This window comes from Arachis hypogaea, chromosome 7, assembly GCF_003086295.3.
Source record: "Arachis hypogaea cultivar Tifrunner chromosome 7, arahy.Tifrunner.gnm2.J5K5, whole genome shotgun sequence".
Taxonomy (NCBI): domain Eukaryota; kingdom Viridiplantae; phylum Streptophyta; class Magnoliopsida; order Fabales; family Fabaceae; genus Arachis; species Arachis hypogaea.
Genome location: NC_092042.1, coordinates 1,586,852 through 1,609,934, shown reverse-complemented (window position 1 = coordinate 1,609,934; position 23,083 = coordinate 1,586,852). Strand labels below are relative to the sequence as shown.

The 23,083-nt window shown below is 30.1% G+C and overlaps 4 protein-coding genes, 1 long non-coding RNA gene and 1 other non-coding gene across 6 annotated transcripts; 2 read left to right on the top strand and 4 right to left on the bottom strand.

The window, feature by feature from the left end:
* Window positions 1-2,519: 2,519 nt before the first annotated feature.
* Window positions 2,520-3,833, bottom strand: LOC112703859 (heavy metal-associated isoprenylated plant protein 28-like). The gene is made up of 3 exons (XM_025755490.2): window positions 3,685-3,833; window positions 3,498-3,573; window positions 2,520-3,256 (listed from the first exon to the last, which is right to left on the bottom strand). Exons 1-3 carry the CDS (start codon window positions 3,706-3,708, stop codon window positions 2,784-2,786), a joined length of 573 nt encoding a protein of 190 aa, XP_025611275.2. The 5' UTR covers window positions 3,709-3,833; the 3' UTR covers window positions 2,520-2,783.
* A 964-nt stretch (window positions 3,834-4,797) lies between these two features.
* Window positions 4,798-8,540, bottom strand: LOC112701833 (meiotic recombination protein SPO11-1). The gene is made up of 15 exons (XM_025752601.3): window positions 8,387-8,540; window positions 8,205-8,304; window positions 8,043-8,116; window positions 7,787-7,888; window positions 7,517-7,590; window positions 7,100-7,116; window positions 6,571-6,640; window positions 6,469-6,505; window positions 6,291-6,338; window positions 6,128-6,186; window positions 5,977-6,008; window positions 5,796-5,901; window positions 5,511-5,631; window positions 5,359-5,422; window positions 4,798-5,278 (listed from the first exon to the last, which is right to left on the bottom strand). The coding sequence occupies exons 1-15, from the start codon at window positions 8,451-8,453 to the stop codon at window positions 5,152-5,154; spliced, it is 1,098 nt and encodes a 365-aa protein (XP_025608386.1). The 5' UTR covers window positions 8,454-8,540; the 3' UTR covers window positions 4,798-5,151.
* A 4,010-nt stretch (window positions 8,541-12,550) lies between these two features.
* Window positions 12,551-13,832, top strand: LOC112701832 (uncharacterized). The gene is made up of 2 exons (XR_011863577.1): window positions 12,551-12,703; window positions 13,420-13,832. It is a non-coding gene; the product is annotated as an uncharacterized protein (transcript).
* Window positions 13,833-16,443: 2,611 nt separating this feature from the next.
* On the bottom strand, window positions 16,444-17,249 carry LOC112701831 (uncharacterized). The gene is made up of 2 exons (XR_003153862.2): window positions 17,076-17,249; window positions 16,444-16,720 (listed from the first exon to the last, which is right to left on the bottom strand). It is a non-coding gene; the product is annotated as an uncharacterized lncRNA (long non-coding RNA).
* Window positions 17,240-20,998, top strand: LOC112701829 (cysteine synthase 2). The gene is made up of 6 exons (XM_025752597.3): window positions 17,240-18,855; window positions 18,944-19,018; window positions 19,177-19,320; window positions 19,535-19,921; window positions 20,011-20,246; window positions 20,419-20,998. The coding sequence occupies exons 1-6, from the start codon at window positions 18,655-18,657 to the stop codon at window positions 20,639-20,641; spliced, it is 1,266 nt and encodes a 421-aa protein (XP_025608382.1). The 5' UTR covers window positions 17,240-18,654; the 3' UTR covers window positions 20,642-20,998.
* A 210-nt stretch (window positions 20,999-21,208) lies between these two features.
* LOC112701830 (uncharacterized) lies at window positions 21,209-22,659 on the bottom strand. Its single transcript, XM_025752598.3, has 3 exons — window positions 22,294-22,659; window positions 21,683-21,777; window positions 21,209-21,572 (listed from the first exon to the last, which is right to left on the bottom strand). The coding sequence occupies exons 1-3, from the start codon at window positions 22,349-22,351 to the stop codon at window positions 21,300-21,302; spliced, it is 426 nt and encodes a 141-aa protein (XP_025608383.1). The 5' UTR covers window positions 22,352-22,659; the 3' UTR covers window positions 21,209-21,299.
* Window positions 22,660-23,083: the final 424 nt, after the last annotated feature.

The window sequence follows — 23,083 nt, the reverse complement described above, 5'->3', positions numbered from 1 at the left end:
TTGTATATAAATATACATGTTATTTCATATATTTTTTCAACTAAATAATCAATTATTAAAATAATCAAACATGTTGTTATAATAGGATAATCAAACCTAAATGAATAACCAAATTTGTTCATAATATGTAATATAATAAAAAATATTATAAATATATATTTTTATATAAGTAGTTAATTAAGGATTGATTTTTAAGAGAAATACTTTATAATTATTAGAATTTATTATTTTTAGTCATTATTTTTATTTATTAATTTAATTTTTTTAGTTTAATAATCTAACAATATGTTTTTAAGTCACATTTTTAAATATTAATGACAAACTACTGGTTAAAAATAATAAATTATGCTAACTTTATAGTATTTTTTATTTTTAATTTATATATAATATGATTGTTTTAATATTCAACCTTTTATTTATTATTTAAACCAATATTGGTGGAGCAATATTAATGTAGAAGAGAAATGAGAGGAACCTTCCAAACTTGATGAGACTAATCCTAAGGGACAAAAGCTACATAACATTAGTATATAGTATAGTCCATATATATTAAGATAATATAGTCCTACAAAAAATACTAAGACTGTCCTTGGTGTCCTACAAAGTACACCGATTCATGCATGAAAATAATATAATAAAACTAAAGCAATAATACAAAGGGAGAAAATTCCAAGATGTGCAAGAATTAGTAAGAAATAAAGGTGGAGATTGTTACAACTTACATGTCAAGGGTAAGAAAGAGCATCCACGTGAGTTCCTATATATAATTTGGAAGCAATGGTGTGCTTGCTAGACAAAATTATTGATCAAGCTATAAGCGTACGTGGATTTAGAAGAAGTCACATTTGATGTATGTGCAAGAATTAAGAGTATGAATCGTTTGTGTTTGTGCATTAATCACATTGATTAAGACATATGATAAGGATTGTCCATTTTTGTAGCAATAATGCATTCTAGCTAGCTATATATTTATATATGCTCAATAATGAGAAATAGGAGCTGTATATGTTTGAAATTGATTTACATCACATATTTTAATATCAATTATGTGAGTAGATTTCCTTAGTCTTTTTCATGTCACCGTAAGATACTGTTACATAATATTATTTGATATACCGAGTCACATGATGAGTTGGATGCAAAACTTCAGCTACCTATTTTGACATTCATCTTAACTTTTTTTTTTTTATATACGATCAAGGAATTTCCAGAAAGACCCTTCCATTGGATATTAGGCTTTTTTTTTTTAAATTTAAAAAAAAATATTTACCATTATGTGTTGTCACTTAATTAGCAGTGACTTTATCCACAATAGTTGTAGTATTCTAGATTTATAGTTCTGTTTTTAATCGCTCTATATATTTTTTGTTCCGAAAATTACTTAAAACATTAATTTGGATTTGAACGTGAAATTTAAACTCCTTGTAATTTACATGTAATTTATAAGGACAGGAAAATTATTACAAGAGCTATGATATACAATAGTCAAAAACAAATAGTATATATAGCTTCTTTGATGAGGTCATGATTTATATAATTTAAAACAAAAAAAAAAAGAGGTCAAACTAGTTTTATGATGATATAATTGTTCGTCCTCCTGATCATCATGTCTAGTTTTAAAACTTTGGTATATATCATAAAAAATTCTTGGACTTAGTGTTTCCCTTCTACAATTATAATAATGTTCATAGGGCACTGTAGAAGCTACTATACTACTAATTAGAGAATTCAAGTTTGATGTAGGTGACACGAGTTTAGGAAAAATTGTTAGGATATAAGTACAGAAAAATTCATGTCTAGAAAACAACATTATGCAATGGCTAGTATTATTCATGAAAGATTGACATCACCATTTTAATTACTCTGTAGTTATTGGTATTTAAAACGAGATCCTATAAGATAAAATAAAATAAATCCTAGATATTAAATCAAATCAAAGCAAACAAAATTTGATATCACCATCTCAGCGTATTAATTAAGGGTAGTCAAGCGCCAAATCTTCTTGATATTTCTTTGATTTTGGTTGTATCTAAAAGGTTTAATTATTCTGTTGGTTTCTCTAATTTTATAAAATTTGTAATTAGGTTTTTATACTTTTTTTTTAATTGAGTCTTTGTATCAATTTTTTTTAATTGGGTCTCTATATTTTTTTCTTTTTATTTAAGTCTCTGTACTAATTTTTTTTAGTTGGGTCCTTATAAAATTAAGTTTATTACTATTAAAAAGGACCTAATTGAAAAAAAAATTAATGCAAAAATCCAATTAAAAAAAAAACAAGAGATCTAATTAAAAATTTTACAAAATTATAGGAACTAATAGAATAATTAAACCTATTTAAAATGGTGACTAACTAACTAACAAATAGTAATACTTTTTTTTTAAATTAAAAATAATCAAAAAATTATGCCATTTGAACTATATAATTCGTTGCTGTTTCATACGAGAATTAGTTGGTGAGTATTGTGTCAATAATATTCTCTACTGTAGACTAAAAAGAAGGGTTACTTTAGTACAACCTATTTCACAAATATAATATATAGTTAATATAATCATGTGACAAAAGTGAGTTCAAACAAGAAAGCAAATAGAATAAAACCATGCAACATATATAGCATGAGGATCAATTGTCCAACAAAATAAAAGAACAAAGGAATTAACAATCCCCTCTCTGATCCTAATTAATATCTTTAAGGCAGAAATTTGAACTATAATTTTCTGTCTTTCAAAACCAATTATCCAAAGTATCACAAAATAATTACAAAATTCAGTTGTAATAAGAGACACTACATTATTGCACAAGAATCTTCTGTTGCCATTTTATTTGGCCTAGGGCAGAAAGGCGGCGGCGGCGGCCAATAAGATGTTAAAGGAGGAGGTCCATAAGGCCGCGGCCAAACCGGTGCTGGTGGAGAAGGGTATAATGGTACTAATTGAGGATGGTATTGTGGTGGTGATGGCGGCGGCGGCAATGGCAGAGGTAGACTTGCTTGGTAACATAAATGTGGAGGATATGTTGACATAGGATATGATGATCCCATAGAATAGGGAGCATAAAAATCACCACCACCATTACCACCTCTTCCTCCATAATAATAAGGAAGAGTTCTTCTATCTAAAATTTCACCATCAAATTTTATATATTTGACTTCAGCATGTTTACCATATTTCTCTAGTAACCCTAATATTGTACTTGGATTCACTCTGCCAGTAACTCTAACCGTTCCTCGTTCTCCATCAATGGTGATGTTGTACACCCCTGAAATCAAATTATTGCGTGTGGAAATATAATAATGCATTATTACTATCTTATAGAAAGTGACTGAATAGACATATTTTTGTCCAAACTAGAATTTTATTCATACATTGCATGTGTGAAATAACGTTATATTTAGACGTGTTTGTAATAATTTTCTATGGAAAAGTACAACTCATACTATGGAAAGATATTCAATAATTCAAATATCTAAGAGAGAAAAAAAAAAGAACAAAAAATGTACCATTGATGTTCCTCAAGACTTGCATCACCTTCATTTTACATCCATCACATTGTGTATTTATTTTTAGAAGACAAATCTGAAAATAAGAGGAGAAAGAAGATATGGTAATGGATATTAAATCAAAACAAAGGTAAAGTATAATTAAAAAGAATTGCTTATAAGAAATGAATATATATTTTGATGTTACCATTTCAGCAAGAGAGTTCTCCATATTGCCTTATGATGATGACTCCTTTAGGAATTTGCAAAGTGAATGTTCTAACTTCTGCTGCGACAACAATTATGGAGGGGCAATGGGCATCAACTTCAGGCTCCTTCTTCAATGCACAGGTTGTCCCGAGACTTTTTCTTTTTTAATTGGGACCTTATGATATGATCAATTTCTTCCTTCTTTAACTCAATCATCAGCAATTAATTTGTATATTACGGAAATATTAATTTGTATGCTTAATTAATTAATAAAATTTGAATAAAATAAAAGAAAATGATTGTAGTCATTATTAGTGTGATTAGTTATTCTATTTGACTCGTTGTTGATGGTATCTCTATTAAAAAGACAAAAATTAATTCATTGCGAATTAGAATTTCATTTAAGTTACTCTATTTGATTGGTTGATTATGATTACTCAGAATTATTAGTGTGATTAGTTACTCTATTTGATTCCACATTCTCTTCAGATATTCGTATGATAAGCATAATATTGTAATTTAATTTATTTTTTTAACAAATAATTAAATGTTGAAGAGAATTATCAATCCCGAAAATTGCCTCGCCTTCAAGCAATAGAAATGTTGGAGAAATTGAGGGGTCCACCGAATTAAATTGATCTAAATTAAATACTACTCATTTTCTTTTGGTGACTAAATACTACTCATTTGTTCCTAACTTAGTGGCTAGTGGATAAAAACAAAAATAATTGGTGAAAACTCAAGTGCAATCGACTTCACGTGAAGTTGATAGTTGAAAGTCGTTAGATAATTTAACTGATTTGACTAAATTTTCATCTAACGACTTTCCGTTACCAATTTCAAGTGAAATCGACTGCACCTGAGTTTTCACTAAAGTAATTACTATAACAAAGACCGAAGGACATCCATCTGTGATCCGTTAACGTCCATTCACAAACTAATTACATTAATTACTCCATCATTAGCACAAAGCGAAAATGATTTTTTTTCGCCCAAAAAAAGGAACAAAATTGATTAGTTATTACCGAGTATTGTATTTATTTCCTGCCAGTACGAAATTAGATAAATTTTTAATTTTGGCAACAAAATCACGATAGTCGTGGATATCATGTATCATCCCCAAGGTAATTCAATCTTATTATTGGCTTAGAACTTAGAAGGAAAGTAAACATAATACAATATTTTTTTTTTTGGTCGGGAACATAATACAAAATTGTTAACTCTGTAACCAGACAAAGAAAAAGGATACAAACAAAGCTATGAAAGTCAAGTCTAGTAATCTGTCTCTTTAGCTAGCTATTAACATGGGCCCAAAGATTCCAGACAGACCCACTGCCCCTGATGAGCCCACTCCCATAAGAACTATGGATCAGACAAAAAACAGGTCCGAACTTGGACTGAAGCCTAATAAATGTTACCCTATGAACTGAACATGCACTGAGCTCAACATATTATATCAAAAATGCTAAATGATCATTTTACCTTGAATTTTAGATGGCAGGTAAGACACTGACAAGAATGAAAGAGCATGCACAGATAATGCTTCAATCTCAAACTTCACTCCTTTCTCCAGCATCATCTTTAGCTCCAACCTTCAAAAGCAACAATAAGACAAGGCACAGTTCAATTGAAGGTAAAAGAAAAATGTACGGGAATGTAAAAGGAATATCACCTCCATTGTGGCACATCCCTTTGCAGGTAGCATCTAAGCAACATGGCTTCAAGTTTCCTCTTGTCTTCCAAGTATATTGTAGGCACGGTATTGATTAGATCAGGTGTATAACTATGTCCCCATGCACTAAAATTAATATACTTATTCCTTACCTTCAGCAGTTAGAGAAAGTAGACACTGCTTTGGAATAAAATATCTCTCAGCATCTGAAGGATAAGCTCCAAGCCATTGTATCTCCGGGACCCGAAGATGTTTTGTGTCATAAGCCATTTGCTAACAAACATCAGGGAGTAGATTAGTCTACCAGTATCAGAAATGTAACTTGGCCATTAGGCAGAGATTCAATCCAATCAATAATCGTGTAATTTCATATTCAGAACTGTATCATGATATGCATGTTTAAATAGTTGCAAAATGATGAGTTTTAAAATGCTAACCATGGAACCAAATCTGTAAGTGGTTAAGATGTCAAAGCCATAGGGATCACAATCAACCAAGCAATATGCAGGCAGGTGCAAATCCTCAACTAGAAGACGCAGAAACCTGTTAGGATACAAAACATTTAAAACCATAGCTGATCAGAGACATCGCTAGCATGATATCTAGGGGGTGTCACACCTTCTTGTAGGAATATCCGGGTAGCCTCTTCCCTGTGCAAACGCAAAATTCAAACAGAAATATTGCTGTATTTAGAAATAATATAGAAAGATAAAATTCAAACACAAAAATAGTTTTGTAACAAAGCTAATTTCCTCCGAAAAGTACGTACAGTGATCACAATGCAGTGGTTTGCACTGCAGAACTGGTCATTTGCTAGTCTTTCGAAAACTGTAAGTCAAGTTCAACATGGACCTGCTTATCAATAAGAACAATACCAAGAAAGAACCGTCTTTTTGATTAACTGTTTTCCCCTTTTCTTCAAGAAATATTACCTGATTCTTTCTCAACGACTAATATGTAGTGAGCAACACTAATGATATCTATGTACAAGAGTTAAGCATTGTTACTTCCCATCTCTGATCAATTTGTATTATAACTCATGAATTAAAAAATATAATTAGAAGAAGGAAACAAAACGATTGCATTATATTCTTCCAGAAATTAGGATACCTTTAACTTCTTCAACATGAACAGGAATAGGGTGGACCTGCAAAAAAGTAAATAAAATTTTAGAAGTTAATTACTACATTAATGTTAGTTTTTGGTTCTTACCTTGTTCGGAGAACTGATGCAGTCAAACAGCCTTTTTCCTTCAAAGAATCTTATCCATCCCATAACTAACCTACAAGAAACAAAATTTGTCTGTCTTATTAGTTAAACATATTCGAACACGGCATGATTATATGAAGAACCGAACCAGATATTAGGAAGCATCAGCTTTGAGAAAACTAAATGACAATTGCTAATGCCACAAGAGATAAGATCTTAGATGGCACAATTCCACAATTGCTAAACCTTATTGATGTACAGCAAATATAAACTACAGAAAGAACAATAAATGTAATCAATTTTATCAATGTCATTAAGTGTGATATTGGTATTAACTGTTAAACCTGCTGGAGATACATATGCTGTAAGGCTCTTTTAGACATGAAAACTGCAATATTTTTATATACAAAAATGTATACAGTTTCATAAAATAGCACCACATCAGAAAAAATAAAGCTATTATTATGATTCATAGAGAGATTTCAGACAGCAAATTGCTTTTTCCAAGATAGAGTATAATCTCATACTGTACCCCTTCCCAGCAGAAACCTGCAGCAAAAGAAAATGTGAAAATATTAGCACCCAGAACATGGTTGATGTCTATTTCAAATGAACAAGTAGCAAGTGAAAAATAATTCTTAAACAATTTGCGGCCAGTAAACCATCCCTTCATAGTTGTTTACTAGCATTTTCCTTACCCTTGCGTAGACACAAATACTAGATATCAAAAGCTGGAACATGAAATCAACTAACCAAGTAACATTATGAATATGCTTTATTTCAGGATAGAACAGTTACTAATGGAAACTAATACCATGGTGAGTATTGTTACCAGAAATTCAGAAACAAGTTTAATTCACCAAAATCCACAGATTGTACAGTTCAACAATTTAAAGATAGCCAGACCAAAAGCAAAGCAGCAAAAAAGGATGGAGTACAAAAAGTTTACCACATTAAGGTTATGGCGACTGCACTGCATAAGGACACATATATCATTAATTGCATGGTCTACAACTGACTGATCTGCAAGAAAAAATAGAACAAATGGTTAAGAAGGCATCATGCTGTGCAATGATGCATATCAGAAATGTAGCCCATGACCAACAAAATTGCAATCATACACCATAATTTTTCAAATCAATATAACTTTCAACAGATGAATCTCATTCTCTAGCTAAGTTTCACGAAACAATATATTTACTCATCCCAAGCTCCATACCTGAAAACACAGAAGGATGCATGTAATAAATATCCCTCTTGGAACAATGCCTGTTCTCTTGCAAAAGTTTCTGAACAATGAGTAGCACTCTCAACATCACATCTGAAAGATACTCAGTGAGTAAAATTCAACAACAGATCTAAAAAATCTACAATCACATAACTCAACATTGATCAAAACACACAGAGAATTCAGTTTAGAAAATTCAAATTAGCTAAAAATTGAAAGATAGAGACCGAAGAAGAGATGAAGCGACCTATTCTGTGTACGTGTGATTCCCTGCAGAGAGTGAGAACATCCTTCCCGCAAGGTAGATTGGAGCCGCAAAAGCTGCATCGTCAAAATTTCACAAAAGAACAAACATAGAAAAATTTCAAATGAGAAGGATTCAAAAATTGGAAGCGATGCGGAACCATACCAATTGGAATTGGGATTAGTGCAGTGATTCCTGAAACGGTGGATGAGGATGACCGGCGATTGACCGTTGCTGAGGTCAGTGACGATAGATCGAGTGAACTCTGCTATGAAAGCGAATAATTAACTAACTCGATTGAGAGTCTTTATGAGCTGAGATGAGTGAAAGTGGATTGGATTGTTTACCTTTGATCTTGGCAAGTACGTGGAAGTTCGGTGACTGTGATTGGGAACTCATCCACTTTCCCTCCATTTTTAGCTTTCTTCTTCTCGCGCCTTTCTTAGTTTTTCTCCACTCTCAATTTTAAAGAAGAAATATTCTAGAATATAGAAGAAAAATATAGATGATGGGTATTGGAATTATGATAACCAGCGGCTTAACGGCACTGACGTACCTAGGAGTGTTTGCGGTGCGGTTTGGTTCGGTTTTAAGGAAAAAAGTTATTCGATCCGAACGTTTAATTTATGTGCGGTGTGGTTTTGATTGGATAAAATTTTTTTGGAAATCTGATCCGATCCGATTACAAGCGGTTTGGATTTGTAATTTTTTAAATAAAAAAAATTAAATACATATAACAAATCTCAACATCAAATTTTAAATAATCAACAATGACATAACAAATCTTAACAATATCTTAAAAAGCTAACGATAACATAACAATAGAAATAAAATTATAGGTTAGTTAAAATAAATAAATAAATAATATTTTAAACATAAAATATTTATTAAATAATAATAATACATGAATAATAGAAAAATGTATAACAAATTGAACATGTTATAAGTATAATTGTAAATATAATAATAAAATAATAATATTATAGCACATTATGCGGTTTGGATTGAATTGGATCGGTTATGAAAAATAGATTCGAAATCCGATCCAATTCAACGGTTTGTAAAAAATAGAATCCAATCAAATCCAAATTAGTGCGGTTTTAATCGGTTTTCAGTTTGAGTCGGATTGGATCAACGGTTTAATTTGGATCGGTTTGGATTTGAACACCCCTAAACGTACCTGCCGCTTTTTTTATTAGATTTAAAGTTGATTAATTTAATAATTTTTAAAATTTTATATTTGAATAATATAAAAATAATAATATAGAGTAGTCATTGATAATATGAAAATGATAAAACTAAAATAAATATATCATCTATCTATAAACAATAACAATATAAAAATATTTTGATTAAAATTAACTTACATTATCTATTTATAAATAACCTAATTTAAAATAGTTATCACAATAATATTTTATCTTTTTCTATCTAACTCAAAGTCAAAAAAATTAAATATAAAAATACCATTGTTTATATAAGATGAGTTATATTCAAAAGTCATGTATATTTATTTTTGTTTAAAGACCTTTTTTTTTAAGTGATAAACCAAAATACGGATCTGTATTTAAAAAAACTTTCATTTGTCTAAAAAAAAATGCAAAGAAGAAAAATAATTATGTCTTTTTTTGGAGATTATAGATTAAACTATAAGAAAAACGTAAAATAAACTTAAAATAATTTTTAAATTTTTACGGAGTAAAAATCTTTTGCAATTTCTCATACATCTCCTTATTAATAAATTTTTTAGCCTTAAAGAACTATAAAATTTAGAAATCAATAAATATATTATATGCCAATGCAAATTTCATTACGACAATTTAACAAAAAAAAATTATAAAACCTGTAAAATTAAAAAATTTTTGTTTAACATTGAATTTCCTACACATGTACAACAAAATAAGCTATTAAACCCTCTGCAGAGCATTCAAATCTATTTTTATTCGATATTACCTCTATTTTGTGCGATTTCTTAATCTAATGATAGGTACCTGTAATTTTGTTCTTTACTAACATGAGTTGGTTTCGCTCTTGTGAATTTGTGGCTGGAAAAAGAACAAAATTAATTTATTATTACGGATATAAAATTATTTTTTACAACTTTATTAAACATGAAAAATATAATTTTCGTTGGAATCTCATAGCAACCCTTTAACATTTTAGTCATAAAATTTTTTTCTTTATATAATAGAAGAAAAAGATGAAAAAAAAGGGATAAATAATAGGCATATCTATAACATTTTGATTAGGATGACTGCATTATTTTATATGTTGTTGGAGCTGTATTTTCTTGTATGTTTTGAAAAGTTTGAGTAATAGTGTTATTGCAGGTCAAAAAGAGCAAGACTCTATTAATACGAGTCATGATATAAATAGGAAGTCATTGCTTTCAAAAGAAAGAGATGTAATACATATTTTTCATCATTCTAATTTTGCTTTACTGTATTTTTTTTATTAAGTTGTCCTAAATTCTTTCTTGGTTTTTATTATCTAACTGGTATACATTATCATCATGTCCATGTTTTCTGTTTATCTTTCTTCTTCAACATTACATGTTTCAATTTTCTTGAGATAGACTGCGTTATTCATATACTAATCAAATAACCAATATATCATATGCCAGACAAATAATATTATAGAAAAAAAATTAATTTTTTTTTGTAAAAAATTATGAGTGATTTTTTTTGTAATTATTAGTTAAATAAGTATCTGCAAAGCTTTAGATTATGTTAGTAGGATTAAAATAATATAGAAAAATTTTGAAAAATAGAAAAATACATAATAGCACATAGGTGTTACGTTTTTTGAGCCTCTCTTATATTTTCATGAAAATAATATTCGCTTCATGTTGTATTTGCTGGCACATTGATTTTATGTCAGCCAACCTATCTGATCATTTAATTTTTGTGGCTAAACCTTTTATATACGTCCTATAGTATTTATTATTTGCTTTTCATGCATCCAAAATTCATTCTAAAGTGTTGTCTAATATTCTATTATTTTTTCATTCATTCTTGTCATTTTCATTGTTTTCAACAACTATTATTATTCTATATCAACCATTTTTATGCGCGGCGTTCTTTAAAGTCATTCTAAATTAATACGTATTAATATAGAAATAAAATATTAATTGACTTTAATAAATATAGACTTTAATAATACGTATCAAACAATCAATAAAAAAATATAGATAAATTTTAATAAATATAAAATATATTTATAAGTAAATAAATAAATAATTTTTTTATATCTTAAAATGACAAATATAATTTCTTTTATTTTTAAATAAATAAATATAATTTGTATAACTGCATAAAAATATAAATATTTTTTATTCATTATCAATTATTATGTTATAAATTTTTTATAATATTAAAAAAATTTATATTAAAATGTTATTTTTAATTAAAAAATATAAATTATAAAAGAATTAATTTTATTACAAAATTATTATTATTAGTCTTATCAATGTATTATCTATTTTAATTTTTATTTGTTAATTATTTATTCACATCTGAAAGATACGCAATGAGTAAAATTCAACAATAGATCTAAAAATCTACAATCACATAACTCAACATTGATCAAAACACACAGAGAATTCAGTTTAGAAAATTCAAATTAGCGAAAAATTGAAAGATAGAGACCGAAGAAGAGATGAAGCGACCTATCCTGTGTACGTATATTCTCTACAGAGAATGAGAATTGGCTTTATATATTAGTATAAATGTAAACTTAATCAAAGAAGATTATGTATAAAGTGAAGTATTGAATACAAGTTGAGAATTTATAGTTAATTTTAACGAATTCTATCCTCTAAATTATTTTGTATTTTACTCTCTCATTTTTTTGGGCTAAATAGTTCTGATAGTTCTATTATTTATAAGCTAATACTTATTTTTACTCTTACAAGCATGTCATTTGTTGGCTCAAGACTGAAGAGTTTTATTTTAAAACACATCAGTTATTAGAATAATTAAATAGATCATAATAAAATAATTAAATTTATAATAATAATAAAATTTTTAATGATATATGAAATATGTATTTCTATATACAATGACCAATTAGTAACTAACTTTTTATGTATATGTAATATAATTATTTTATTTTATTTATTAGCAAAATGAACTGATCTGAAACTGAAAGCATGTCATTTTCTTTCTGTGGCCAGCCACCATCTACAAACATCAAAAGTCAAATCCAGTTGAAACAAAACAAGTGGATATAACTTTATTATAAAAAAAAATCCAAAATAGCTCCTAACAATTATTTCAAAAAACAACGAGGTCTTTGACAAAAAAAAAATACCAATTCGGTCTTTGAAATTTACTTTTATAGGACTGATTAACTCCTGTATATCTTTTTTTAGCACAGGGGCTAATCAATCCTAAAGAAAAGATTCAGAAACTGAGTTGAGTATTTTTTTTTTCTTGGGATCTTGTTGTCCTTTCGAGATAATTGTTAGGATCCGGATGGGTATTCACTCTAAAAAAAATAGATTCATTAACGCGGAAGGGAATGGGATCCACACATGCACCTAAACCTGCACCTTCACTGAATCAAAACTTTTGGTTCCCCGAAGCTTTCAGAAGACACCACCACACTGTAACTGTAACTGTAACTGCATCATCATCCATCTCTTCCACTTCAAAAATTTCAAGGTCAACATTTAAAGCTTCTTCCATCACTTGTTGTTCATTCATAATATGCGTTTACTTTATAATGTTATTGTTATTGATTTGTTTCTGATTTGGATATCAGCTGTTTTGTTAAGTAATTGGCGTGTTTAGTTTCTGTGAAGAGGGTTGAGTTTGTGTATCACTGTAGATATATTGGTCAAGATCTATTGTTTTGTTTTCACATGATGACGATTAGTAGTGTTAATGATCATGATCAAGTCGGATCCAACTTGTTGGTTCAGTTTTTTCCCCACAATTAAGGCATCATTAGTATTTTAATTAAGGACACGTTTATTTTACTTTAATTGGGAATTTACTTCAGAGCCAATTAGGAATTTAGGTAATTAGGGACAAGGTGACTTTTGAACTGATATGTCAAATAAGGAAATTAGGTAATACTGATGTATTGTTCATCAGAATTCTAAGTACGATGGATTTAAGGCTGGGAGTAATTTGCAGATAAGAAGTTCTTGTTCATTAGTTTGTCTCTGGCTTTCGGCTGAACATTTTCCATGTGTAAGTTATCGTACTTTGGTTCCGGAGAGAAAGCTAAACCAATTTTCTACTTAGGAACCTATAGAATAATTTTACAGGCCATGCGTTAATACAGAATGTTTGTGCACTGGGCTGCCATCTTTTATTCTTATTTCTATGAATCATTTATATAGCTTCATTGTTTGTATAACCTTTGCTGATAGGGCTGCTGAATTCGTTGTTTATAAACTCAAAGAGATGGGGAAGATTAGTCAAGAAGATATATCACTTTTGATGCAGGAGTTTGAAGAACTTGATGTTGATCAATCTGGTACCCTTTCAATTTCTGATTTAGCACTTGCTCAGTCATCCTAGACTGACAAAGACACATTGTATATTTGTATGTAGTATTCACAGAGTAGAGTTTTTGTAGAGTTCACATTTTCCACTTCAATGATAAAATGCACACTAGAGCTTTGAAGATAGAGTCTGAAATTTCTTAGACACGGTTTACTTGTAATTAAATGTTTTGTCTTCCTTTTTCATAAGTTGAGAAGACATCACGTCTAAGTCTCTCATCTTATAAACTCCTCACTTCTCTTTGTTTTCTTCGATGTGATAAGGCTAATTTCATGCATTCTTCACACTTGCAACATTAACACATTAGTGTTGAATTCACTTGGATTCCTTTCCAACTTAAGTTACATGAATGAAACATTTAAAGCATTCTGTTCAGCTTAGCTCAAACCTTCTCATATTTTGCAAAGTTTGGAAGTAAAAGCTAATTAAGGGTAGTTTGTATGTTCTTTTTCCCAGTAATAGTTCTTCCAGATTAACAAAGAGTTTGTCCAGAATGTATGATAACATGTTAATGTATTAGATAATGAATCTTCCATTCTTTTAGCTATCTTGTCTGTTAGTCTATCTTATCTTATCTGTTAATTAGTTAACATGATCAATGCTACACCTTCAATCACTTAGCCATAACCTCATCAATATTTTCAAGTCAATGTAGTACCATTCATGCATCAACCAATTACTAGAATAATTATCAAATAAGATAAAAGAACAAAAGTGTATCTATTTATTCAGGATAAACAGTATTATTTCAACAAAATTTTTCAATTCCATATGATGTTCCATCATTTTTCTTTACAATACATAAAGAAAATCGAGTGACTCGCTATGATGGAATGTAATCTCACCAAATTTAACAGTATAATAATTAAATTGTAAGATGCAAAATAATATAGTTACAAAGTTACCAACTAATAGCAGAATTAGATGTACAAGAAGTTGTGCTATTAATTATTTATTTATTAGTCACTCATGTTAGAGCAGAGTTTTAATAGCTATATAACCAGTACAAGAATTGAGAGGGATGAATACAATGAATTTACACACCTATATCTAGAAAGCATTCACACTTAGGACTTATCTATAATTTGTGAATGTGATTGTAGTCAAATTCAAAACGACTCAAATGGCCCACAATGCCATAAACAATTGAGTAGCCTACAAAAATTTCAAACCAAACATTATCAAGTTTTTAAGCATAGTTGTTGCCCATTTCTACCATTCTGATTTTCCTATTTTACTCCCCAACTTTACACCTCTCTTATCTCATTTGAAATGATACAAGAGAAAACAACAGAACAGATTCAATTGAGTAGTGTAAAAAATAGTTAATTGAGTTGTTCAATGCAATTCAAATTCTTCAACTTTGGTAACAGTACACTTGATGACATTAAAAGTAGATGTTATATAGTGTGTTGACTCTTGAAATAATTCGTATATTTTTCTCTTAGGATCTTAGTCTTCCTACTAATAAGTATTTTTAGTGCATTAGTTAAGAACATAAAAAATTAAAAATTATACAATAAATATATAAAAAAAATTTTAAAAATATATTATTATATTTTAACAAGTGTTTTAGGATTTTTTTTTAACTTAGATTTTCTTTTAGTTTATTTTACAATTATACTACATATACACTAAAAAATAATCGTCAAATTAGCTATTTGTATAAAATACATATTAAAAATGTGTAAAATAATACATATATTTATATATAAATATATAATAATTAATTTAATTATTAAGTTTTAGTGTGTAAATAATATACCAGATTTAATGAATCGATTGAACTAGTTAAGAAGCTTTTCCTTTTTTGTGGAAACGATCGTATGATACTATTAAGAACCCAGTTCAATTCAAATGCTATACTTATATACATAGAAGTTTACTTCATCGATTCCATTTTGTTCAAGTTTAAAATGCCACATATATTATAAAAAGAAATATTCTGCGGGGGCAGAAGGATGAAGTAGGACCCCAAAAATAATAATAGAGTAATGGACATTTGAGGCAGTGAGAATCTAATCTAATCTAATATGGATGGCACATGCTGCATTGTACCATGGTTCTAACTTCTACGACTTTCAAGACTTTTTTTCAAATTCCCTTCGCTCAAAAATCAAATAAAATAGTATATCCTTGTATTTTTACAGTATTATTCTTTTTATCTCCTAGATGCTGCCCAGGTTATAAGTTATAACACATGCTTGGTTCTTTTGAAGAGACAAAAATCTAAACAAAAGATTATTTTTCCTCAAACCATCATTTAACACTTTTCCACGGCTAACTAAACATATGTCACTACCAATAAGGAGATTTTTTTAAATTTTTAATTAAAAACCACTTTTACTTATATCTTCTTACACTTGGTAATAGGCTAATAGCTAATACAAAATAGTTCATATAAATATAATTCCTTGGAATTTTTCTTAAAATTCTTAGCAATATTTTTAAATGAGTTTTATGGTGCCTTTGTTATGATACTTAAATTGTCTAACTTTCTTTTTAAAATAAAAAATAAAATATTTAAAATAAAAAATAAATCATATTAAATTTATTAAATATTATTTATTTATTTTTTTTAATAACTTAAGTATAAAGTGATAGGCATCATAGCATTCACTATATTCTAATATTGCTTAGTACATGTCATGTTGCTAATTCCGAGTCAAATGTTTTCAATCAATATCAATCAATTTTTTTAAATTATTTTAAATTTTAAATTTTCTAAAAATAATAGTTAAAAATATTTTTATAATAAAAAATTAACTAATATTAATTAATTAAAAATTAATTCTAGTAGTTATTTTTAATTCGTGAATATTATCATGAAATATGAAATACATAATATATATGAAAATTAATTCATGACCTAAGCATAACGTCATCAATAATGAGAAATAATTGTAGATTATGTCTTAAAAGAATAAAGAGAGAGAGGGTTTGAATTATCAATTTTGTACACACAAAATCATTGTATTTATCCAACCCGCACCCAAAAAAAAAAGAAAAAAAAAAGAAAAAGAAAAGATCGAAAGAAAAAAAGCATAGTAGGTTCAAGGTTGAATCTTTCACAAATCACAATCACACCAACGCTATCAACTTTGAACTGCACCTGCGGCAACCCCGAACAGCCAAAACATCCCTCATTTTAATAATTGAACCAAGCTTCAATCAATTCACATGCAACAATAATTATTGAAATCTAGCTAACAATAATAATTTTCAGCCCAAACTTCAAACTCAATAATAATAATAATCATAAAACAAAAATTATTGAATTACAACACTAACATGCAACTCGAGCATAAAAATTAAAAATAATAACAACAATAGTACAAGGTAATAAAGCTATCAAATTGTAAGTAGAAGTTGTTAATAACTAATAAATAATAATAATAATAATACACATGATAGAAGTGAATAATAAAGTAGTAAGAGCAGTTGAGGAGTTTTGTATCTTATTATTGTTATTATCTAATGTTGTTGTTGGTGGGTTTGGTTTATTCTAAGTTGTTCTAACCTTAGGCTAATCGAACTTGTTGTGAGCAGAATCCAAAGGTGGATCTTGGGGGCCAGCAACGTAATCAAGGAGGGAGTTGTCAAGGGAAGAATCGGTAGCCGGTAAAGGAGAGGTCTTGGCGAAAAAGAAGACTAAGGCAAGAACAAGAGCTGTGGAGAGAAGAAGTGGCCAGAAATATGCCAAGAGATTCATGAATCTTGGTGCCACCGTTATGAGGCTCAAGATTGTTGCTGACAAAATAAGTGTTGCAAGGATATGGTATCTCAACTTCACCAACTTTTCTGGGATCTCCATGAATCTTGATCTGAGTTTTGGTGAGTGAATGAGTGTGTGAATGAGAGGAAAAGAGTCTCTCTCAGGTTGAGATTGGTGTTTTCTGTGCAGAGATTCTCTCAGACAAAAAAGGTCTTTGTTTTTGGGAAGGATGAGAGAGAGAGTATGTTTTTTTTTTTTTTTTAATTTTAACTCTGGCACCGTCACTATAGTCTATAGGGGCATTTACCTTCAAGTTTTAATTATTTTTTATCTTCAATTTCATATTTCATGTTAATAGGAAAATTTAGTTAATTCTTACTAATATATTTAAGTTTTAAAGTAAGTGTTATTATATGTTAAAAATGTTCACTTATGCTTTCAGTTCAGCTTGTTTGTATGATTATTCTCACTTCTTAGCTAGTTAATTGCTTATTTGGGCATCCTTATTTTAATAAAAAAAATTTTAATAATTTTTTTTTATTTTTTAGTATGTTTGATAAATTGTTAATAATAAAAATAAAAATATTAAAAAAATTAAAAAAATATTTTTTTGAGAAATTATAATTTATATTTTTTTAAAATATCTTTTTTTTAAAAAAATATTTTTTATGTAATAAATAAATAAAAAAATATTTTTATATTATTATATCTAAATATAATTGATAAATAAAAAAATATTTTTACATAAAATACCTAAACATACAATTAATTTTATTTTTTTATAAAATTTAAAAAAAAATAATTAAAAAATATATTTTTTTTTAAAAATCGCCCAAACAAATCCTAAATTAATAAAAAAGAAATAATAACATTAACAGCAATGAAAATAATCCTATGAATTAAAAGTGGGCCAGTACTGAAAATCGGGCTCAGCCCAATAGCACGCTAGCCCACCTTCATTAAATCCCACCCCAAAAAAAATCCTACACGCTAATTAGCATTTAGCAGCAACATATTAATTGGTAACTACTAATTTGATTTAATTAAAACTACAATTAAAAAAGTACAATAACTTTCACAATGTTAAGATTACGTTAAAAAAGCCAATGAGCCTTGGTTCTAATGGCATCTCTCTTTCTCCCCACATCAAAGATTAAGGATTCAAACTCTAGAGAAAGTAATTGAGAAAAAAAATGTGATAATATGTGTGAAGAGTATGTAGGTATATTGTGTACTTAGAATTGAGAGTTGTCCTATCCACCGAAGGTTGATTAATAAACAATTATTATGAGTTTATGAGATGATTAACCTACATCTCTGAACTCTAGAAGAGTCAGAAAAGCGAGAGAAGAGAGAAGACGCGAGTGGCATCTGAAAAAAAAAAATGGCGCGTGTTGGAGGCACAAGCGCCGTTGGCTTCGGTGGCGCCATTTTGGTGTGCGTAGCTTTTGCCTACTTCATCTCCGACCGTCGTTGGAAGAAGAAGAAACCGATTATGAAGAAAACCAGAGGAGGAGTGGTTGATGCCATTGGCAACACTCCTTTGATTCGAATCAACAGCCTCTCCGATGCTACTAACTGCCAAGTAATCACAATTATAATCAAATTCAAATTCATTTGTTCTTCTCTCTCTGTTTTCGATTCAGCTCATTAACTTCCTTTTCTCTCTTCAGATTCTTGCCAAGTGCGAGTTCCTTAACCCTGGTGGCAGCGTCAAAGATCGTGTTGCTCTTCAAATTATCCAAGAGGTACAAATCTTACTGTTTTTTTAGGGTTTTCATTCGTCATATATTCATATTAAGCCTGAATGAATAAGATTTTTAGATAAATTCATAGTTTGTGACAAATTAGGTGTGAGATCAAAGTCTTCCACTACATATTAAACTCTCTATGATTGATTATGCAGGCCTTGGAATCTGGCCAGCTAAGTCCAGGTGGAATAATCACTGAAGGGAGTGCTGGTAGCACTGCCATTAGCATCGCAACGGTTGCCCCTGCATTTGGATGCCAATGCCACGTTGTTATACCCGATGATGCTGCCATTGAGAAGGTAGGTACTTTTGTTATTCTAGTTAAGCATGCTAATTATGAACTATTAGGACTCATTAGCTTGTAACATTTGGTATATCATTATAGAGCTGCTAGATTAATCTTGACCAAGTGTAGTTTCTGTCTATCAAGTTAATTTAAATTAACCATGTTTCTTCTTAGCCTCCCCACTATTACTGAAGCAATTTGTTTACTCTATTGGAATCAAATTTCAGTCTCAAATAATTGAAGCCCTTGGGGCAACTGTTGAAAGAGTAAGACCAGTGTCAATTACTCACAAAGATCATTTTGTCAATATTGCAAGGAGAAGGGCATCTGAAGCAAATGAGTTCGCATCAAAGCTCAGAAATTCACAATTGAATGGCAAGGACACATACCAGATAAACGGTCACAAATCCAATGGTTATGATCACAGTTCGCTCTTTCCTACTGATTGTAAAGGTGGATTTTTTGCGGATCAGTTTGAGAATTTGGCGAACTTCAGAGCCCATTATGAGGGTACAGGGCCTGAGATTTGGGAACAAACCAATGGAAATTTGGATGCATTTGTTGCAGCAGCAGGCACTGGTGGCACTGTGGCTGGTATTAGCAGTTTTCTTCAGGTTCATACCCCGTTCCTCCACCTTCACCTTTGCAACAATGTGATTCTGATTATGGAACCTGCTTGACATTCTAGTTTTATGCACAACAGGAAAAGAATCCAGGGATCAAGTGCTTCCTTATAGATCCTCCTGGTTCCGGTTTGTATAACAAGGTAACAAGGGGAGTTATGTATACAAAAGAGGAGGCAGAAGGACGAAGACTTAAGAATCCATTTGACACCATAACAGAAGGAATCGGAATTAACAGGATAACAAGGAATTTTGCAAAGGCAAAGCTTGATGGCGCTTTTCGAGGCACAGATCTTGAGGCTGTTGAAATGGCTAGGTTGTAGTTTGTATTTTACATATCACTTATTCATCTTATATATTTTCCTTACTCAGAGATGGTATTTTGTTTCTTTCTTCTTCTTTATGTTCATGCCAACCAGAAGACATGATGAAAGAATTGAATCATGGACATGAATATTTTACTGAATGTCGGCTTTTTAATGTATTAGGTTCCTCTTGAAGAATGACGGGCTCTTCTTAGGAAGCTCTTCAGCAATGAATTGTGTAGGAGCAGTTAGAGTAGCGCAGGCATTGGGCCCTGGTCACACAATTGTGACAATCCTCTGTGACAGTGGAATGCGACACCTGAGCAAGTTCCACAACGACGAATACTTGTCTCAGCTCGGATTGATGCCACAAGCAACTGGATTGGAGTTCTTGGGCATCAAATGAGAAGAGTCGAGAGATCTCTTGTTTTGAAGTTTAAATGCACTAGCAGCTATACTACCGGCACCCCAGTTTCTAGTGATCTTTCGGTTTCAGCTGAGTGGCTAGTTAGATGTTTGAAGAAGGTTGAGTGCAAGATCAGAGTATATTTCATCTCAGAAGATTTTGACATGGACAAGGACGGGTAGTAACATTCCACAATCATATTGAGGGCGTTATATTTGATTGATATATCATTTAGAATGTTGTACGGTTCATTATTTGTTAGACTAATTTATTTAGTTAATTAGTTTAGTGAAATGCACGTTGACCGATTCTTAGTTGACAAAATACAAATTCACTTTGAGCAGAATTTCTTGATAAGAGTAGTGTTGCTACTTCTAATTATTTCACTTTTATTCTTGGCAAATTATTAACAATTGTTTCAAACTTGCACACAGTATGATGATATACATATCATCCTGTATAAGGCCTTCTCTTCAAATTTTTTGGTAAATGATAGGAGACTTTTAAATATCATCTAAAGACCAATTGATACATTTATTATCTGAGTACATAAAATCCAAAACTGTGTGTCCCAATAGATAATGCATTAAACTATAACATAAGACCAGAAGTTCTACTTCAACAATGGCCGGAGAAACTATCATCTTTAGTTGTTTCATTACCTCCTCTCAAATTGAGATTCATGGCAATGTGGATCTAACCATTCCTTTGGGGACCCCTTTGCCATGTTAGCATTCACTTTCCCACCACCAACAAGCTCCCTTAGGTTATCCACTTTGTTTTCCCTACCAGTCCCACTAGTTCTCTTATCAGCTTCTTTCAGCTTTTGCTTGAGCTTCTGTTTTCGGTTTGGTGGATTTGTCTCTTGTTGTTTTGATTGTGAAGGAGGGGCTCCGTGTGGTCCGAGATATATGTTCTCTTCTTTCTTAACCTACACAAACAAATACAATTACTTAGCTTAAAACATTCTACCCAAGTAGTTCCATCCAAAGCAAAAAGCTTATGAAAATTTCACAATAAGAAATGACACTTTGAGCTGACCTTTGCGGCAGAATTTGAGGATTCTATGCTTGGAACATGCGGTTTACTTTGATCCGAGTCAATTCCCAAACTTGGAATCACAAACCCATCAGTGTCTACGAGTCAAAAATCACTCATTGAATATCAGAAGCAGAAAATCTGTGTGTTTGGATGCATGTAACTTTAAGGGCAGAGAACTCAACCAATCAAATAAGTATATAGAGTGCAAAAAATGGAAACCAACGTCAAATCAATCACTCTAACAATTCAGTTAAAATTTGAAAAGAAACAGTTGAATCAAAGGAGAATATCAACTCATGCCTGAGCTATGAGCATTCAACACAAGACTCACACAAAAAGGAGGGGATGAGATCCAACAACAATTACCTATCTAATTAGCAAAATTTGCATCCCGATTCAAATGATATCCACCCCCAAATGCATAAATCAAAACAATATTCAATATTAGCATCATAAAAATCAATCCTTGATCCAACCCAACCCAAGAAAGAAACACGGTATAGAAGAAAAAAAAACACGGAAACATCATTATTTCTTCTACCTTCATAGTTCTAAGATAATACATAAAAATAAGAATAAAAAAAGGAACTTTGAAGGAAAAAATAGCATACCCCACTCATCTTCTTCTTGTTCAATGGGAGAAATTGTGGGCATTTGAGAAGGGTCCATTGGAAACTGACGACCATGGATTTGATGGCAAAGTGGGCGATGAAGCCCCAAATGAAGAAAGCGCAGATGAGATCTCAAGAGAGAATCAAATCGAAACTATAATCTATTATGCTATCGATGAATCAAGAGATAAGATGCTTTGGGGAAGGGAACAAATAAACCCTAACTCAAGTCTAGGGTTTCGGTCCCTGAATTGCCCCTGCTGTTTTGAGCGGAAATTGTTTGAAGGTTGCACCATTAGTTCTCCACATATCAAGGGTAGTTTTGTTATTAAATCTATGAAAATATAATTTATCATAAATTGTAATTCTAATTCCTTCTCTAGAACATTTATTTTTAATAGCTAAATAAAAATAATATTTTTTTAAAACGATAACATGCTAATTTATCTGATTTTTTATTAATACTTAGATACTGATTTATTTCAATCCATTTTGATTTATATATTTTTTTTATTTAACCTAGCCTATAATTTAAATATATTTTTAAGATAGTATAAAAGTAAAATAATTTTATTGATATAGTAAACACATAACTAAACTTTAGAATAAAATACTTATATTGACATTATATCAAATTTAAGTTTATATATTTTTATAAAGAGAATATTTTTTGTCATATAAGAAGTTATTATTTTTGTCATAATCTATGGAATAACTTGGAAGTTTTACCTTCTATTATGCAAATTTTTGCTTAAGTAAATTGCCTCTAACAAAAAAAATCACGAGAGTC

What these genes read in the sequence shown, in the direction of transcription:
- LOC112703859 (XM_025755490.2), bottom strand. Translation starts at nt 3,708, where the DNA reads ATGGAGAACTCTCTTGCTGAAATG. An exon ending in AGAACTCTCTTGCTGAAATG is followed by an intron (nt 3,574 to 3,684) that starts GTAACATCAAAA and finishes TCTTATTTTCAG; the next exon opens with ATTTGTCTTCTAAAAATAAA. An exon ending in AGTCTTGAGGAACATCAATG is followed by an intron (nt 3,257 to 3,497) that starts GTACATTTTTTG and finishes ATTTGATTTCAG; the next exon opens with GGGTGTACAACATCACCATT.
- LOC112701833 (XM_025752601.3), bottom strand. Translation starts at nt 8,453, where the DNA reads ATGGAGGGAAAGTGGATGAGTTCCCAATCACAGTCACCGAACTTCCAC. An exon ending in ACTAATCCCAATTCCAATTG is followed by an intron (nt 8,117 to 8,204) that starts GTATGGTTCCGC and finishes TTGACGATGCAG; the next exon opens with CTTTTGCGGCTCCAATCTAC. An exon ending in CCGGATATTCCTACAAGAAG is followed by an intron (nt 5,902 to 5,976) that starts GTGTGACACCCC and finishes GTATCCTAACAG; the next exon opens with GTTTCTGCGTCTTCTAGTTG.
- LOC112701829 (XM_025752597.3), top strand. Translation starts at nt 18,655, where the DNA reads ATGGCGCGTGTTGGAGGCACAAGCGCCGTTGGCTTCGGTGGCGCCATT. An exon ending in CCGATGCTACTAACTGCCAA is followed by an intron (nt 18,856 to 18,943) that starts GTAATCACAATT and finishes TTCTCTCTTCAG; the next exon opens with ATTCTTGCCAAGTGCGAGTT. An exon ending in GTATTAGCAGTTTTCTTCAG is followed by an intron (nt 19,922 to 20,010) that starts GTTCATACCCCG and finishes TATGCACAACAG; the next exon opens with GAAAAGAATCCAGGGATCAA.
- LOC112701830 (XM_025752598.3), bottom strand. Translation starts at nt 22,351, where the DNA reads ATGGACCCTTCTCAAATGCCCACAATTTCTCCCATTGAACAAGAAGAA. An exon ending in ACAAGAAGAAGATGAGTGGG is followed by an intron (nt 21,778 to 22,293) that starts GTATGCTATTTT and finishes TTTGACTCGTAG; the next exon opens with ACACTGATGGGTTTGTGATT. An exon ending in CCTCAAATTCTGCCGCAAAG is followed by an intron (nt 21,573 to 21,682) that starts GTCAGCTCAAAG and finishes TTGTTTGTGTAG; the next exon opens with GTTAAGAAAGAAGAGAACAT.